The sequence below is a fragment of the Drosophila santomea genome, chromosome 3L, assembly GCF_016746245.2.
Source record: "Drosophila santomea strain STO CAGO 1482 chromosome 3L, Prin_Dsan_1.1, whole genome shotgun sequence".
Taxonomy (NCBI): Eukaryota; Metazoa; Arthropoda; class Insecta; order Diptera; family Drosophilidae; genus Drosophila; species Drosophila santomea.
The window spans coordinates 23254979-23272986 of NC_053018.2; the positions used below are offsets into that span (position 1 = coordinate 23254979).

At 35.1% G+C, this 18008-nt stretch overlaps 1 protein-coding gene and 1 long non-coding RNA gene across 22 annotated transcripts in view; one reads left to right on the top strand and one right to left on the bottom strand.

Moving 5' to 3' along the window:
• The window catches only part of LOC120447830 (hemicentin-1), a 47653-nt gene that overhangs the window by 10871 nt on the left and 18774 nt on the right, over positions 1 to 18008 (top strand). For 12 of the 21 annotated variants that reach the window (XR_006356490.1, XM_044006120.1, XM_044006121.1 and 9 more), the window contains 14 exons: positions 456 to 554; positions 616 to 775; positions 929 to 1040; positions 1899 to 2080; positions 2139 to 2314; positions 2967 to 3098; positions 3169 to 3284; positions 3714 to 4098; positions 4407 to 4536; positions 4589 to 4684; positions 4743 to 4901; positions 4968 to 5050; positions 14739 to 14922; positions 17259 to 17288. Coding sequence is in view for 19 of the 21 variants with exons in the window: in XM_044006120.1 (XP_043862055.1) it covers positions 456 to 554; positions 616 to 775; positions 929 to 1040; positions 1899 to 2080; positions 2139 to 2314; positions 2967 to 3098; positions 3169 to 3284; positions 3714 to 4098; positions 4407 to 4536; positions 4589 to 4684; positions 4743 to 4901; positions 4968 to 5050; positions 14739 to 14922; positions 17259 to 17288 (2044 nt within the window). In the remaining 2 variants the exon portion in view is untranslated. Of the gene's footprint in view, positions 1 to 455; positions 555 to 615; positions 776 to 928; positions 1041 to 1898; positions 2081 to 2138; positions 2315 to 2966; positions 3099 to 3168; positions 4099 to 4406; positions 4537 to 4588; positions 4685 to 4742; positions 4902 to 4967; positions 5051 to 14738; positions 14923 to 17258; positions 17289 to 18008 lie in introns of all 21 variants that reach the window. The other 9 variants (XM_044006117.1, XM_044006116.1, XM_044006118.1 and 6 more) reach the window with 2 other exon arrangements.
• LOC120450204 lies at positions 6297 to 10667 on the bottom strand. The gene is made up of 3 exons (XR_005616256.2): positions 9510 to 10667; positions 6529 to 7237; positions 6297 to 6444 (listed from the first exon to the last, which is right to left on the bottom strand). It is a non-coding gene; the product is annotated as an uncharacterized LOC120450204 (long non-coding RNA).

The window sequence follows — 18008 nt, forward strand, 5'->3', positions numbered from 1 at the left end:
AGAAAAACTTGTAATCCTTCTACTGAATCTAAATATTTGTTAATTAAAAAAACTATTCAAAAAGATGAACTTCATTTTGTGCTATTTATACGTCCACGGCTGTATATACTTTATATGGCCGGAAACGCTTCGGACGGATCACCAAAAAGTGGAAAAAATAAAATATCAATAGTCATATTTTCAATTTTTCTTAATCTCTAAAAAATTATGAGCAATATAAAATACCTCAGCTAGATAAAATAGAATACCTCCGATTTGCTTATTGCAAAGTCTTGCCAATTTCGAAATTTCTTCCTCACACCCTACTTTCTTTCTACTTTATTCTTTTCGACTATATTGTTATCTTTTGATTTATGTTGGTCTCTATGTTTTACTTTTTATGTGTAAATTTAGGGGTTTAATTTCATCAAAAGTAATTTTCTTAATAATGTGCAAATCTGTATACTGTTTTATAGATTCGTGGGGCGCGACCAGCAGTAAATCTTACTTGGTATAACACAACCACCATAATAAGTTCAGACGAAAACGAAATAACTGAAATCCGGACTAAATCGGTAAAAATAAAGTTGTAAAATTTACCTATAAATAGTATTCAGCAATGTTTTTTTTTCTTAGCTGGAAAAAAGTGATGGCACCTTTCATACTCAATCGGAACTCATTTTCAACGCCACCCGCTTTGAAAATGATCGGGTTTTTCGTTGCGAAGCTGAAAATATTGTTTTGCAAATTAATCGCGAAAAACCAATTTCATCTGCCCTCACGTTGGAAGTCTTATGTGAGTATTAACCTTTTAAATTTATATTTTGAAATTTATATATTATGTTTAAGATATATATGTAAGATATATACATATATATGTTTATACATATATTAATATAAATATTTATCTCATTTGTATTTGACAATTTATTTATTTCTTCTATTTTAGATCCCCCCGTAGTCAAAGTCAGTCCATCTGATATAATTGCCAATACAAGTGAAATAGTTCTTCTTAACTGTGAATACGTTGCAAACCCTGCTTCACTGACTCAAGTTGAATGGTAAGTAAGCTACTTCAGTATAAGCGGCGAGAGCTCGAAAATTAAAATAGCTTGCTGTAAAAGCTTAGTAGATAAATATCACAGTAAAAACCTTTAAAATTCAAGATTTAAATTATAGTAAGGCTTATTGTCATTGGCCATAATTTCCAAGGGTGTTGCACCCATGGCTCATCCCTAATACATCTCTCTCTCTCTCTCTGATCTTACCTTCTATAAGTAATTTTAACAATAAACATACAATTTACATAAATAAATATGGGTTACATCCATCCGTGTAACCATATCACCTGCCATCATATATATCTGAAGGCCTTTTATAGCCTTGGAGAAAGTACGAAGTAAAGAAGACATTTGAGTCCATATAAAATATTTAATTGATCAGTATAAACAGTCGAGTTGACAATGTTATGAACTTCTGTCCGTTTCTACGCGAATTTATAAATTTTTAATTTATTAGTTTTAAAGCTTTTTGGATAAAACTTTCCCAAAAGTCGTCCTCTATAGGACCACTTAATCATATAGAAATAATCTAAAAAAAATTAAAAAATTTAGTTTTGATCATAACGTTTTCTAATTCTGTACACACCCGTTTTTCCAAAATATATACATAAATAAAGAAATTCTAACTTTATTGTTTTCAATCAGAATAGTCTGAATGTTAATGTAGATATTAAGAAAATCATAGTTTCAATGTTCTTGATCATAAAGTGCTCCTATTACTGCAAGGGCTTTCCGAAACTAGGAACTAGCTTCATTTCTTATCTTATTTATTGTGTTTAAAGGTTTTTTTTACTTGACTGTTTACATAACATGTTATTAAATGACAACATAAAAACATATATGCTGTTTAAACTTCAGGTATCGCAATGATGATTTGGTAAATGTAAATGATACGACTCATTATAAAGGTGGTAATTCGGAGAATGTGGCCCTTGTTATCAAAGCTACCAACAAAGAGGACATCGGAAATTATTCCTGTCAACTATCAAATAATATTGGCAAAGGAACTTCTGATCACAAAATTAATCTGGACGTGCAGTGTAAGATAATCTACAAATGTTTTAAAACATTTTAATATGCTTAAAACCTTTATTTCAGATGCCCCAACTGTCGAAATTCTTATGATACCAAAGGGACCGGTGAAGGAAAGTGATGAATCAAATGTCACTCTTTTTTGCAACGTGTTGGATGCAAATCCTTCTGTTCTCACCAAAGTAAGGTGGTATGCCAACTCAACACTTCTTAAGGAACTTCCAGACTGCGAAGAAACAAGGGTACGTAAATAAAAGACAGCGGTTTTAAAAAATGTATAAACACACTTTAATAGTGTGACGAATGACGTGAATATTCTACATGGCTCATTTAGCAATACTTTGTGCCACGTTTATTTTGAATACAACTTCGAAAAATTTTTTGCAACGAGGTTTTGGTTTAGGAAAAATTTAATTTAACTATAGAGAGGTACCATTATTATATACCCATTACTCGCTATTGGAAATTCGAACGAGATAATAGTGATTGGTCAGTTTTATAAGGTATATACGGTCGCTTATCAGCTCAGCAGCAAGTTCAGCTTACCGCCAGTGCGCGATCGTGCCTTTCATCCTCGGTGAACAACGTAACATTATTATTAGGTATCCAAAGTACTGTTAAATACTTTACATTGAAAGCAGCTTTTGCTTAGGCTGGAATGTACATATATTAGCTGCACTTGCCGCAGATAGCTTCCGTGCCTGTTTCGGACTTAACTTGATCAAAATCGGACGACTACTAGGGTATAAGTTCTTGCAAATGAGTTCTATGTGTTATAGCTACCATATTAAATTTGTTTTTGAAGTAAAATTACCTATTGGTGTTGTTCTTGTGATAAAATTGGATCTATAATTAAAAAATTAATATTATTTGGTTTATTATTCTTACTTTTAGGAGGACCTGTGTCACATAGACCCAAGTAAACTCTTGTTAGAGAGTATTGGGAGGGGCTTCTTCTATAATTATTCCTGTGAGGGATTCAATGCTGCTGGCTGGGGTCCACGAAGCGAAGAAAAAGAGTTGTTGGTTGGTTAAGCTGCTTTAAGCAAAGGCATTCTAAAATCACGTTTTTGCTTAAAATGTACGTTTTTTATAGGTGCATTACGAGCCAGGACCTGCCACATTATCTCATTTCCCGTTAGTTGCCGTTAAGAAAAAGAGTGTAACATTCTCCTGTTCTGTAGATGATCCAGGATTTCCAGAATCAAATAGGTTTGTAGCACAAAAGGCCAACCAGAATCACAAAATGAAAAAACCCCAACACGCTCCGGCTATTGACTTTCATACCGTCCAAGCAATGCAGCCGCAGGAGGCCGACATTGCTTTTGAAGCGATGCTGCTACATAACCACCAAAATCCTTTCCAGTCCACTGATCCAACTCAAACATCATTAGGAACACCACAAGAAAGCGCATCTCATCCAGCACATAAAATCAAAGAGACTCATGCTTTAATTGATTTAATGTTAAACCATTCCCTTTGTACATTAATCACGCTCACCACCTACATGCCACAATCACAAGTATTAACTCTTTACACGGGGGTAAAACCAAAATACGACGCCTCCGCAGCATCCTATGCCCTTTACCGAAAAATGGGCAAATTTTCGTTTGTTGCTCAAATAGTTTCGAAACCCAACAGATTTCGTTGGCTACGAGGCGGTCGGGGTCCTCTGCAGGACATTGTGACGAAGGACTGGACGGTGGAGCCAATTGATCTGGATAATCGGTCCAACTATTCTTGCTACGCATACAATGAGGGAGGCAAAGGTGTGATGGCCACAGTAAGCTTGGAGGTTCATGCGCCTCCGTTTTTTATTAGGAACTTGCCACAGTACACGGGAATTTTGCACACTTCACCAAATGCAACTTTGACTTGTCGCATCGAATGCGTCCCGCGATGCGACATATCTTGGCAAAAAGATGGTGTGCCCATAGAAAGGAACGATACCCGATATTTTGTTAAAGAAAAATACATGGATGCCTCCCCCGCAACGGGCGATTTTGAAAGCATGCTATCAGTCTTGGTGAGTATGTTAAATATGTATTAATTTATTTTAACACAAAAACATTAACACATCGGTAAAACCTAACTCAAATTAGAATTTTCCGGTTTTCTTAAAAGCAATACAAAGCTAAACCAAATAAATTTAAATTTAACTTTAAATTTAAAAGCAATATATTTAATGAACTTTTCGACATTGATAAACAGTTTTAATATACCAAAAGGCTTTGCGCCATCTTACCATTGGCATCGACATCGCTCCACAAGATTTTATTTTCAGCTTTTATTTGGTTAAGTAAGACCTAATGATAATACATGCTGTGATTTCAGCATTTCAATATGCCAAATTGGCCTGATTCAAAATTCAATATCGAGGATGATAATGCAAACTACACATGTGTATCAACGGGTAATACAGTCGGCGGAAGCATACGGAGTCGCACCTATTTTGGCATTGAGTGTAAGTGCAAATAAATATTTTAACTTCAAAAAATTAAAACCTTGCCTAATAGACGCACCTGAAAATACGACGGTTTCGGAGAAAATTGTTTATGTGCAGGAAGGCACAATACCAGGACGCGTCATTTGCAAATCTCGGGCTAACCCAGGTTTTTTATTGAACTTTTTAACTTTTTTAACTTATTACCCTATACCTTATTACTACAGAGCCTTCATATGATTGGATTTTTAAAAACCAAACTATTGCCAATGGCAATGCATTAATTATTAATACTGCCATGACCCGAAACGATAATGGAACATATACGTGTCTTGCGTATAATAAGCACGGTAATAGCATTGCGAAAACAATAATTGAAGTCCAATGTAAGTGTAAAAAGTGAAATATGTTATCTAAACGTAATTATCTCGTCTATACAAAATATTTTAAAGTTAAGCCACGTTGCGAAATCGAGAGACAGGAAATTGATGACCAGGACACGCTCATTTGTATTGCGTACGGAAATCCTATAGAGGTATGTGTTTCCTTCCATGTTTAAGAGCATTAAACAATTGCATTAATAAGAAAATTTACATTAATGCTTGACTCGAATTGACCGAATTTATATATTAATGTTTTTGAATACAAATTAAAATGGTTAATTTCTCTAATACTGGGAGTTTAGCATATTCTCTTCATGCAAATAGGTAATGCACGTGCGATCCTTTCCTGGTATTCTCGTCTCTGAAATACTTGTCTTTGACATGTACCAGTAGATCCAAATGGTTCGATTATTATTTAAAGCCCTTAAGTCAAGCTCTAGCACTGAACCGAAAGGTTCACAGGTTCACATAGTTGATATTAAGCATTTAGTTTGTAGTGGTGCCCCCTTTATGCAAGCATTTTTCAGAAAATTGCCAAGCCCACAAAACACGAAAATATGTATATAGAATTGATTTTTTCTGCCCCGCGATTAAAAATTAAATATACATATGTATGTATAGAGAATATACACATATATATGTATGTCGCAGATTTATTTCAAATATAACGACCTTTTCTGTTACTTTGAACTTGCTTATTTCGTTTTGCTTATTCTTTGAATACGCATTCTCTACATCTTGGTGAGTGACAAATAACTGTAAAAGTTTCTGTCGAACGTAGTCAGATCGCGGTCGAAAGCGAGAGAGAGATAGATATTTTCCCGTTAGGAATGGGAAAAATGCCATTATGTGTGTTGGTATTGATGTGTGTGGAGTGAAATAAGTGCGTTAATATTGCGGGTCTACTTAGGTTCTACGCATTATTGCAACTCTGTCCCTAGTCACTGAGTTTTAAATCGCAAAGGAAGATAGACATGCCTCGCTCCCGTGCGCCGACTCGGTAGAAAGTGACGTAGACTATACTACCGATCCGATTCCTACATCAGAAGTGGGATCGCCTACTCCTATTTTCAATAATGAAAGAAATTTGCTGACAATTTGGGAGTCGTAAAATCACCATTTTTCTGAACTGCTATAACAAGTGCCACACTCACAAAAAGATCCAAGAAACTCAAATGCTGTCGTATTGCCAAAGTTAAATCCTGAACGCACATGTTCAGATCCTGGTGCTCAACGGTGGACATATTGTCCGAAAACCAACTGGACGGCAGCGCTCTTGTGATGACCCTCAGCCAGTCGCTGGAAGGGAGCGCGTCTCAGACGTGCTTCTTTGGCATAACATGGACTCAGTTCTGAGAATTGTTTCTGCAACATTTTGTGGGAACAGAGACATTAGCTGCAACATTTATGAATCTGCTAAATGGATGCCCTGCAGAAGGAGAGCGCTTGTCATTATATGGAGGCTGAATGGTTACTTCGCTTATGGCCAGGTGGAATTCGCTAAGTGTAGATCCAATTGCAGTCCCAACTGCGCTGGCGCATGCAGCTGGAAAAGACAGACGTTTGAGGCGTTTAATTTTTACCACAAATATCAACACTCGGAACGAGTTGCACCAAGAACTGAACTTACCTTGTTGATCTAGATTGATTGACGTTCAAGCCTCGGTCTCGAGCTTTTTAAATATGGACTTTGGATTTTAGGGATTGAAGAGAGCTTTAAAGTTTCTGATTCTGATTATCTTTGCATTTCTCTTGGGTTCAAGTGCATTAGCTTTTGGATACAAGTGCTCTTAGATTCTTACGATTTCCTTTGTTGAAATTTAAAACTTCTGTTTTCGTGTATGCGAGTCCAAACTTTGAGCGTGGGAACGTGACAATTGTGTGAGGGTTTAGGCAAGAAATGTCGCACATGGGCCTCTCTTGCATCCTATATTAACTACTGGTATGACTCAGGAGTCAACGAAATTTTATTGTTTTTTTTTTAATATAATAAATGTGTATACGCGTAAATGCTCCTGCATTTTGGTGAGATAAGTTTCGGCGTTCCATTTGCTGTGGTGTTTTGGAGATTTCAAAATCACTAGCAAGAATTGTTATCTTAGACCCCATCGACTTAGTATGTTTGGAAATAAATCGGTCTAGTTGTCGTTTACACTCGAGCAGTTTTCTTTTAATGAATAATTCAAAATTTACTATTTTTTTGTCAATCTCTTCTGTCCTTTTCGATTCCAGATTATTGTTGTTGATTGCGGAATAAACGTAATCTGAAACATAACTTATTTGCCGATTGTTACGCCTCCAAATATCCAGGAGGTCGCTATGTCTGAACTCGAGCATGCCTATATAAAATCAAAAATGGGCAAAAGATATTACTTTACCGTCTAAGACAATAATTAAAGGTACAAACTAACGTTTTTAACTTTTGTCAGAAATTGTCAGAAAATGAGTTATACTTCACGAAGCACAGGGGACACGTTAGAATTTTCTATTAAAATATACATAAATTGGATGTTAAGAAACACAAAAACAGTACAACTACACATGTATTAATTACATACGTTAAGAACTACATACTTTGACCTTTATTTTCCATATTTTACTATAATTAATGGATGTGTATTAACAATCGTATCACGTGCAAAAGTAAGCAAATAATTTGGCGCGAATTGCCTTTTTGCAATCAGCTGTTCAACACTGCACTTTTAAGAGCTCATAAAAGGCTTTAGTGAAGGGTTCGGTCAATATTGTTTTTGTTTTTTATTTATATGGTCAATTTTCTTTTAGAAAATAATTGATAAAGGACATAAAAATTTATACTTAAGAAAAAAAACGAATTCTGGACCATAGAGCAGTGGGTGATTTGACTCAGTTACATCCTGTATTCCTATGACTGGTTCTTATGTAGTATTGATTGGTTAAAGGGTAGTGTATATGCTAACTGGGGACTTGAGGAACAGAGATGCCAATATTTTCTCACAGGACCGATTTGAAAAAAAAAAAAAACAGGGAAAAAAGAATGACAATATTAATAAAAAGGACAGCATTTTTTTTAAATATTTATTTAGCTTAAAGCTGCTTTAATGTGTCTCATCATTTGTCCTTGCAAATCCAGTTTTTAAAATCTGGCTGCTGCAGCCAGCACTCGCGGACTTTTTGTTTATAATATTTTTTTGGCATTCTTTGGCACTTCCAGAAAAGTAAATGTGCACAAGTGTTTCGATATTACGATCCCGAACGATAACAGTTTGCATAAGAGAGATGCCAATTCATTGTAAAAAATCAATTTGAAATTATATAAATAATATAAATTTAGTTTAAAATTTTTTCGGACAAAAAAATTTAAAAAAGGACCGGATAGGGGATGTTTGACATTTCTTTCGGATAAATAAGCTAAAAACAGGACAGATATGTCCGGAAAAGGCCAAATTGACTTTGATAAGTTTTATTTGGATATATCATTAAACTGTTTTCGGTCTGAATATGCTTCTAGACATTGGTATCTTGGTTCGAATGTTCCTCATTTTGTTTAGAATATTTTACAAAAAGTTTCTTAGGGATATTCTTGAACTTATATGCTAGATACATATAACACAAAAGCTGATCATCATAATAATCAATGTTGTAAGGCGTATAATTTGAAATACAGTGTAGGGCTTTACATGATAGTTTATTATCTCTTTTGTATATGGGATATTGGTTATAATCATGTAATATTATTAGTAATATAAATAGTTTGCGTAAAATCTTGTAGAGTGTTTGAAATTATGAGTTCATCAATTTGGATTGTACAATTTTTTATCCTTACATTGTTATTTCCTAATATTACAATTTTGGTGTTAGTGCAATCTGGAATCATAGCTGTTTTTGGTAGTTTGCTCATGTTTGATTAATCGAACTATACAATTTATAAATATTACTTTTGCTGTATGCTTATGGCATACTTGATTATTGAAAATATAAAACTTATCAAATATTTGCTTAGTTAGAATGTTACCATGTTCATCTGGGTAAGTAACTTAAAAGATTGAAGGTTGAAAGATTGAAAGATTGAAATACAGCCATATATGGCGTCAGCAGTTTCTTGCAAAAAATAGTACTTATAATGCTTACCGAATAGTCAAATTATATTAATTATTCAAGAAAACGTTATATTCTTTTTGAAAAATATAGTTTCAAGCGCTAATAGTGTTTTTCAATAGAGTAAATAAATTTTCAAATACAGCAATATTTAATTTCGTTCGTCTGCTTGAGATGCTTGCACAAAACTGATTAAAACGCGAGAGAAGGCAACATGAAAAACTTCTGCACATCGAATTCCAACTGAAAATAGTGCAAAGAAGAATAACTGTTAACAATGAATGAGCGTATGTACCGCTTTATCACCAAAAAAAATTATTGAAAGTGGGAAACCATATATGGCTCTGTATGCGGTACCAGTTGTTTTTTCTATGTCTGGATGCAAAGTCTTTAAATTCGGCGTAGGTTTAGATATGGATCTTAACGATTTGGTGATTTCGGTGTATGCCCTCTGGATAATCAGAAAGTGTTCGTTATTAGGGAAGTAAATTGCGCTGTTCTTAGTGCCCAAATATTCCTTAATAATATTCTTACCGACTGCAGTTGACATTTCCCTGTAAATTATTTCCATTTCCAACCTCTGAAAACAATGACTTAAATGGGTTATATCGTTGTTTGGTCTGGTGGTCTAAGTGGTCTTTCAGTTATTGACAAGTAATTTAGATTATCTTCGCTCGCTCTGTGGAAGGTATTTAATTTTTTAATCAAATTCATTCAATTTTATTCTTTGTAACTTCACGTTCGGTTCTTTAATATTATAAAGCCATTCTAAAGGTTTATAATCACTCAGTATTTCAAATGGTCTATCAAACAAATATATATGACCTGAAATATTTTGTTGCCCAGACAAAAGCTAAATATTCTTTCTCGATTGTAGCGGAATTAATCTCGTGCTCATTCAGAGTTCTGGTGGCATAACAGTTGGGTTTATGATATTAAGATAACACAGCACCAATAGCTAAATTACTTGCATCAGTTATCAAAGAAAATGGCTTTGAGAAATCTGGATAAATCAATATCGGATCTGAAGTTATCAAAACTTGTATCCTTTTGAATGACTCAACGTAGTCTTTACATTTGATGTCGATTACTGCACCTTTCTTTAGTTTAAGGTCAGAGGTTTAACTACCGTGGCAAAGTTAGGAATGAACTTGCGGTTGAACCCACTTAATCCCAAAAATGGTTTTAATTGTTTTGGTGTCTTAGGTATTGGAAAATTCATAATTGCGTAAGTTTTATTTGGATTGGGTTTTATGCAATTTGTGGCTACAATGTGTCCCAGTAATTCAGTTTCCTTCTTCATGAACTCACATTTGTCTAGCTGCAGTTTTTAATTAGCATCCCTGAGATTCCCAAAGACTTTCCTTATAGACAGAATGTGTTCCTCCAACGAAGTGGAGTAAATTATAATGTCATCCAGGTATACTAAACATTCTTTGTTAATCAAATCTTCCAAAAGATTGTTCATACATCTCTGAAATGTTGCAGGAGCATTTTTCAGACCGAGCATATGCTCGTAGTGTCCATGTTTGGTTGAAAAAGTAGTTTTCGCAATGGAATTTTTATCCATTTGGATTTGGTGATAACCCTTGGCTAGATCAATCGTTGTAAAGTATTGGCATCATCCGGATTTATAAAATATTTCATCCATTTTAGAAATGGGGAATTTGTCGTTGACAGTTATTTCATTGAGATTCCTGTAATCCACTACCAACCTAAACTTTTGTTTCCCAGAGGGAAACTTCGATATGCAAATAATACTTTGTAATTAACTTGTTCGTTGACCTGATCAACGCTTTGGGGATATTTATAAGGTTTCCGGTAAACTGGATCTTTATGATGAGTCTGTATAACCTGTTTGATAGTAATTGTGAATGTCAAATTTTCTCCTTCTTGTACTGAATGTCTCTATATTCGCATAGGACCTTCTTTAAACATTCACCTTCCTCTACATTTAGATGATCGAGTCTGTATTCGTTACGCTCGCGTAATTCTTTATTAATCGCGAAGCTGACTTCATTATTTATCATCAATGGACTTGCGATCAAAGTGTTGTACATCATTGTCCACTGTGTTAAGTTTTACTTTTGGAGTGAGGCATTTTGCTAATGCGGTCTCCTTCTTCTGTTTAAGCTTGGATTTAAGGCACTTTGCAGGTGCGGTCATAACCGTTTGCTGTTTCGGATCGAATTTCTCCACTGGTGCGGATTCGTCCCTTTGTTTTCATTAACCTAAAATTACAGTTTCCTTCTCCTAATCAATTTTTGCTTTCGTTTCTTCGAGATATTTTCGACCTTACATTAAATCATAAGTATCTGAACATTTTTGGACATAGAATTTTTGTACGAACGGACATATCAAACTGGGCTTCATAATAATACTATTCTTTAATTTTATTGGCCCTTTTATAGTGTATACTGTCATCTCTTCTTCTTCCTCCTCTAAGCCTTTTTCCTTTATGATGTTGATAGAGGAACCTGTGGCGTCCATTCCTTGGTTCGTCCTCCCACGTTTCTTGAGTGTCCAAAGCAGTTTGATAAAAATTACGTCCATCCTGCTTTGCCCACTCTGTTTTTCTCGTTGTCTCTTTACCGACCCTTTTACCATTCACATAATTTGAAATTGAAAATTGAGATAATTGTTTTGTCTACCTTGAGTTAAATCCCTTATAAAAGTGTAGTAATTTCCCCTCTGACTAACCAGTACAGGACGAGTCAAGTACTGATTTTGCTTAGTCATAACTTCATTCGGAGTTTGCATGTTAATATTTCGGTTTATCACAGGTTAAAAAGTACCATAATTATGATGTCTGCTGTGAAAGTTTTTTTGATTATTGCTCTGATTCAAATTTCCCTTGTTCTTTTGCTTATGCCTTTCTGATTTATCTAAATACTGATTTTCCATTGTGGCTTGTTAAACCCGTTACTTGTAGAGTAAAAGGGTATACTAGATTCGTTGACAAGTATGAAATAGGCAGAAGGAAGCGTTTTCGACCATATAAAGTCTATATATTCTTGATCAAGATCAATTGCCGCGTCGATCTGGCCATGTCCGTGTGCCCGTCCGTATGAACGCTGAGAGCTCCGGAACTACAAAAGCTAGAACATTGAGATTAAGCATACAGACTCTAGAAACATAGACGCAGCGCAAGTTTATCGATTCATGTTGCCACGCCCAATCTAACGCCTACAAACCGCCCAAAACTGCCACGCCCACACTTTTGTAAAATGGTTTGATATTTTTAAATTTCTATCGATCTGCAGAAAAGCTTTTTGCCACGCCCACTCTAACGCCCACAAAACGCCAAAAACTGTCAGTGTTGAAGACTCTCCTTCGCACTTCCACTAGCTGAGTAACGGGTATCAGATAGTCGGGGAACTCGACTATAGCGTTCTCTCTTGTTTTAATTTGGAAATAGTATCAATGTCTTTACGCGCTAGTGACTTGTACATTCTATCTGACAATTTTTGATCTATTGTGGTTTTAGTTGTTCTTTTTAGAATTTCTGTATAGTTTAATTATCAATAGGATCACTTTCTAATTCGAATTTATCAAAAATATTCCAATATTGCACTTCTAATTTTGACAAATCCGGACAGCTAGCCGGTATGCCGTCGTACAAATGCAATTCTTTAATCTGTCCCAGTAATGGATTCAGGATGATGTCAGAGTTGTGGAACTGCCATATTGTTGTATTTCTACATTTCTTGATGCACAGAGTTTTAAAATGTTATTTATTTCGGTTTGTTTAAGCCCACGGAATTAAAAATTGTAATAAAACTTTGTTTCCGACCGCACGGGATTTTTCTTAGTTAAGAGTGTATCTGACCACACGGGATTTTTATACCCGTTACTCGTAGAGTAAAAGGGTATAAAAGATTTTTAAGCAGGATCAATAGCCGAGTCGATGTGGCCATGTCCGTCCGTATGAACTTCATGTTGGCACGCCCACTCTAACGCTCACAAACCGCCCAAAACTGTCACGCCCACACTTTTGAAAAATATTTTCATATTATTATATATTTTATATTTTCAAAAAGTTTTTGCCACGCCCACTCTAACGCCCCAATGCGGCTTGAACGTCAATCAATTCAGATCAATAAGTTAAGTTCAGTTTGAGACCTAAATTAAGAAGCCCGGAGTTCTTCAAAACATAATGATTGCAATTATTTAGTTAATAAAAATTATATTATTTTATCTTATGAATACTGCAAACATATAATTGGCGCAGTCGTTAGGATCATAAAAATCGGAAGTACTTTTAGTACGGTACTGGTCATTTACAGGATATGCTATACAACTAGACCAGTGATAAAACAGTGATTCCTAAATTAAATTGATCCGCAATACAATCTACGTGTGTGCAGATTTCCATAACAAAACAAGAGGGAACGCTGTAGTCGAGTTCCCCGACTATCTGATACCCGTTACTCAGCTAGTGGAAGTGCGAAGGAGAGTCTTCAACACTGACAGTTTTTGGCGTCTTGTGGGCGTTAGAGTGGGCGTGGCAAAAAGTTTTTTTGCAAATCGATGGAATATTACAAGACCAATACAAAAATGAAAAAATATTAAATTATTTTTCAAAAGTGAATGCGTGGCAGTTTTGGGCGGTTTGTGGGCGTTAGAGTGGGCGTGGCAACATGAATCGACAAACTTGCGCTGTGTCTATGTCTTTGGAGTCTGTATGCCTAATCTCAACTTTCTAGCTTTTATAGTTCCTGAGATCTCGACGTTCATACGGACAGACAGACAGACGGACGGACAGACGGACATGGCCAGATCGACTCGGCTATTGATCCCGATCAAGAATATATATACTTTATATGGTCAGAAACGCTTCCTTCTGCCTGTTACATACTTTTCAACGAATCTAGTATACCCTTTTACTCTACTAGTAACTGGTATAACAAAGCATTTTTCGATCATACTGATCAGTATTATATGTAAGTTATACGGTCGCTTATCAGCTCAGCAGCAAGTGCGAACGAGATAGTACGGTTTGGTAAGTGTTATAAGGTATATACGGTCGCTTATAAGCTCAGCAGCAACTTCAGATTCCCGCCAGTGTGCAGTCGTCACTTTCATCCTCGGCAAACAAAGTATTCTTGATCAATAACTTGAGGTGAACTAGTGTTACAATATACTAGCCACATAAATGGATAATTGAACCTGAATTAGGGGGAAAACCTATTTTGCAACCTGTAATAGATGGCTGTTTTTTGCTAAGTGCATGCAAACTTGAATAGTATTTTGGAAATTTAGAAACAACTTTATTTGCTTAAACTTTAAAAACATAAATACATAGTAGAAAAAATATTAAGTAGTCGAGAACAAATGAAGCAGGTTTCCCGACAATATGCATTTTAAATTTTTTTTTCGGAGAGACCAAACAAAAAAGACCAGTTCTCACCCACAAGTACAGTCTGGTCTCCGTTTTGGATAACCCCTCAGGTACTGCCCTTTGCTGCAACAACACTGCTTCCATCTGTAACCGCAGCTTCGTAGTGTTTTCTAGCTGCTATTCTGGACTTCTTGACTCAGAACTGCCTTTTTAGTGGCTGTGTATTTGGGACATGCATTTGGGAGACTCCTTACGAAATTCTTTATCCCTTTGTAATCCAATTGATTTATTTCAGCCAAAATTGGTTTTCACTTCACGTGAATTCACGTGGAAAATATAGAAATCCCAGCTTACAGACCATCGAAACGTACTATCTTCAATTTGATCCTAATATTTATTTATTACTCTTAATATTCTTGCAGGCTGATTTTTCTTGGTCAATTAAAACTGAAAATGAAACAGACGAAAGCTTGGGCAGCGGAAAAAAACAAAACTCTGATAAGAGTTATTACATATTACAGACGGATTATGCAATATCCAGGACATACAGATGTGTTGCTAATAATACAGTTGGTTACGGCTCATTTTGTGAAATTGAAGTAGCTGGTACGTAAATTAGAATTGACTAATTTTCAATAGTTAGAATGTAAAATAAGGTTTCCGATTCGTATGTGAGATAATTTTGCATACCTATTGATTGTGCTTATTTTTACCCGTTATTCGTTGAGTTTTTCTAATTTATTGAAAAGTATGTTACGGGTATCTAGAAGAAAGCGTTTCCGCACCATAAAGTATATATATTCCTGATCAGGAACACAAGTAGAGTTGATTTACTCTGTTCCGGCCATTTGTTTGCCCGTATAAGCTTAAAATTGTTGAGATTCTAGTGAATTTCGTTTTAGAACGTTGCCGTGCCCACCCATGACCTCCAAAAACTGTCACATACACACTTTTGAAAAATGTTTTAATATGTTCTCATTTTATTATTTGTCGTCTGTCCGATTCCTATCGGTATCTAAATCTACAACTCCCACAAAGCGCACAAAACTGTCACCCCATTTAAAATTGTATTTTTTCATTTTATAGTTCTATCTATCTATCTATATTTTCTATCGATACGCTAAAAAAACATTATACTTTCCCGTTCGAGAAACTCAACTATTGCGTTCTCTTTTGTTTTATATACCCGTTACTCGTGGAGTAAAAGCGTATACTAGATGGGTGGAAGGGTATGTAACAGGCAGAAGGAGGATCAGGATCATTAGCCCAGTCGATCTGGCCATATCCTTCTGTCCGTCCGCATTCAGGTCGAGCTCTCAGGAACTATAAAAGATAGAAAGTTGATTTAAAGCACTAGCACGCTCACTCCGTGTCTAACGCTAGTCGAGAAAGTCGACTTATCTTATAAAACAGATTTCCAATATGTTCCTTTTGTTGCCTAATAATAGTATTCAAGAAATAATACATCAATTTTGTAAGTCCAAATTTTCGAAAACAAAATTTATACTGCAGTTAAGATACAAATATGTTATATAACAATATACAAATAAGTTATGTAACAATGTAATACTGCAAAAAAGGATTAGAAGAATATGAACAAAATAGCAGCAAAATCTAGTTCCGTGACTATCTGATACCCGTTACTAAGCTAGTGAAAGTGCGAAGGAAAAATTTCAACACCGACTGTTTTTGACGGTTTGTGGGCGCTAGCGTGGCAAAAGGCTTTTGGCAAATTAATAGAAATTCACAAACTAACAAACAAATTAAAAAATATCATATCATTATACACAAGTGTGGGCATGACAGGTTTGGGCGGTTTGTAGGCGTTAGAGTGGGCATGGATCAAAATTGCGTCTATGTCTCTGGAGTCTGCACGCCTAATCTCAACTTTCTAACTTTTATAGTTCCTGAGATCTCGACGTTCAAATGGACAGACGGACATGGCCAGATCGACTCGGCTATTGATCCTGATCAAGAATATATATAATTAATATGGGCGGAAACGCTTCCTTCTTGCCAGTTACATACTTTTTAACGAATCTAGTATACCCTCTAACTCTACGAGTAACGGGTATAACGAGAGAGAATGCTATTTGTAAAAACAAAGATAAATTTTAGAAACTGGAAAAAAAATTAATTAAATTAAAAACAAGTTTTAATTTGTTTAAAGGTGTGGCCGTGGCAGTTTTCTGCGGTTTGTAGGCGTAGTAGAACGTTTTTTCGCAAGTCGATAGAAATTTAGAAGACTAACAACAAAATTAAAATGTATCAAATAATTTTTTCAAAAGAGTGAAATTTATACATGTGTCATTCATAAACGACAACACTTCCTTTGAATCAGTCCAAAAATATCCTGATGCCTATTCAATTGGCAGGGGAAAATCCTTTTCACTCTATAATTCGGTGCCCAGCACTGCAGCGCATAGCTTTATCCGAGACAAAGTCTTCTTTGCCGATGGTACCAGTAGTAGTGATATGGAGCTAAAATCCGGACGTAGATCGGGTTTGGTTATGTATTATGTGTTTCCTTTTATAGCATTTCTAATATCTTTGTTGCATCCAGAGCACCTGACGTTACACCATATGTGTCGGGATTAAGTCAGAAATAATTAAGTTTATCAGATGGTTCTTGCTCCAGACGATTAGTTGAAATAACTGATGATCAGGGTGGAAATTAGACAATTTGCTAAAACATTTTGTCCGCGCTCACTGTTACACAGCAAAAACCTCCAACGCACACAATTTTTAAAAAAGGTTTAAATTTTATTTTTTCTTTCTAATTTTTACTGCACCCCCATTACCTGAGTAACGGATATCTGATAGTCGAGGAAATCGACTATAGCATTCTCTCTTGTTAAGACAAGACGTTCCAAGCATTGACGACGTTCCTTCATTAAAAGTACAATTTTTTATTTAAGCTTAATTTATTTTTATTTTAACAGCTGCATCATCACTTTTAGTTTGGTGGCAAGGTAAATGCCAGAAAAACTCCCATTCCAAACTAATTTTTTTTATATTAATAGATGAAGTTCCAAATACCATTGTCATATAATTCCAACCCATTGTACTAATGCGCCTTGTTATGTTTTACTTTGTTTTTAAACTTTCAAATTTTATTACATGCGTAACTAACTAAATTAATAACAATATATAAAGTGCGACCAAAAAGTAAGTAAATTTAATGTTTAAATTCTAATTTACATTTACATATATACATACATATGTCTAATATCACGGAATACATTTTTCTTAAAGCTTTTTTTATCACATTGTGAATTTGATCTTTTATCTCTGTCATAAATTTGCTTTTAAATTTTTTAATACTTTAATCTGATATCTTGCTACAGTAATAAAAATGATTGTTGTGTTTTTGGTAAGAGCCGTTTAGCAAGGGCCAATTGCAATTAATTAACAACCAGTAGAAGCCCAGTTATGCTGTTAAGTAGATTTGGGGAAAGATTTGAAGTTTTGGTTGTTGCTCTAAACGGACGGACAGACAAAAAGATTGACGGACATGGTCAGATCGACTCGATTATTGATCCTGATCAAAAATGTACCTATATACTTTATATATTCGGAAACGCTTCCTTCTGCCTGTTACATTCATTTCAACGAATTTAGTATGCCCTTTTACTCTTTTGCTTTGGTTATTCATTTAATATATATATTTTGATCAACACAGTTGAAAATCT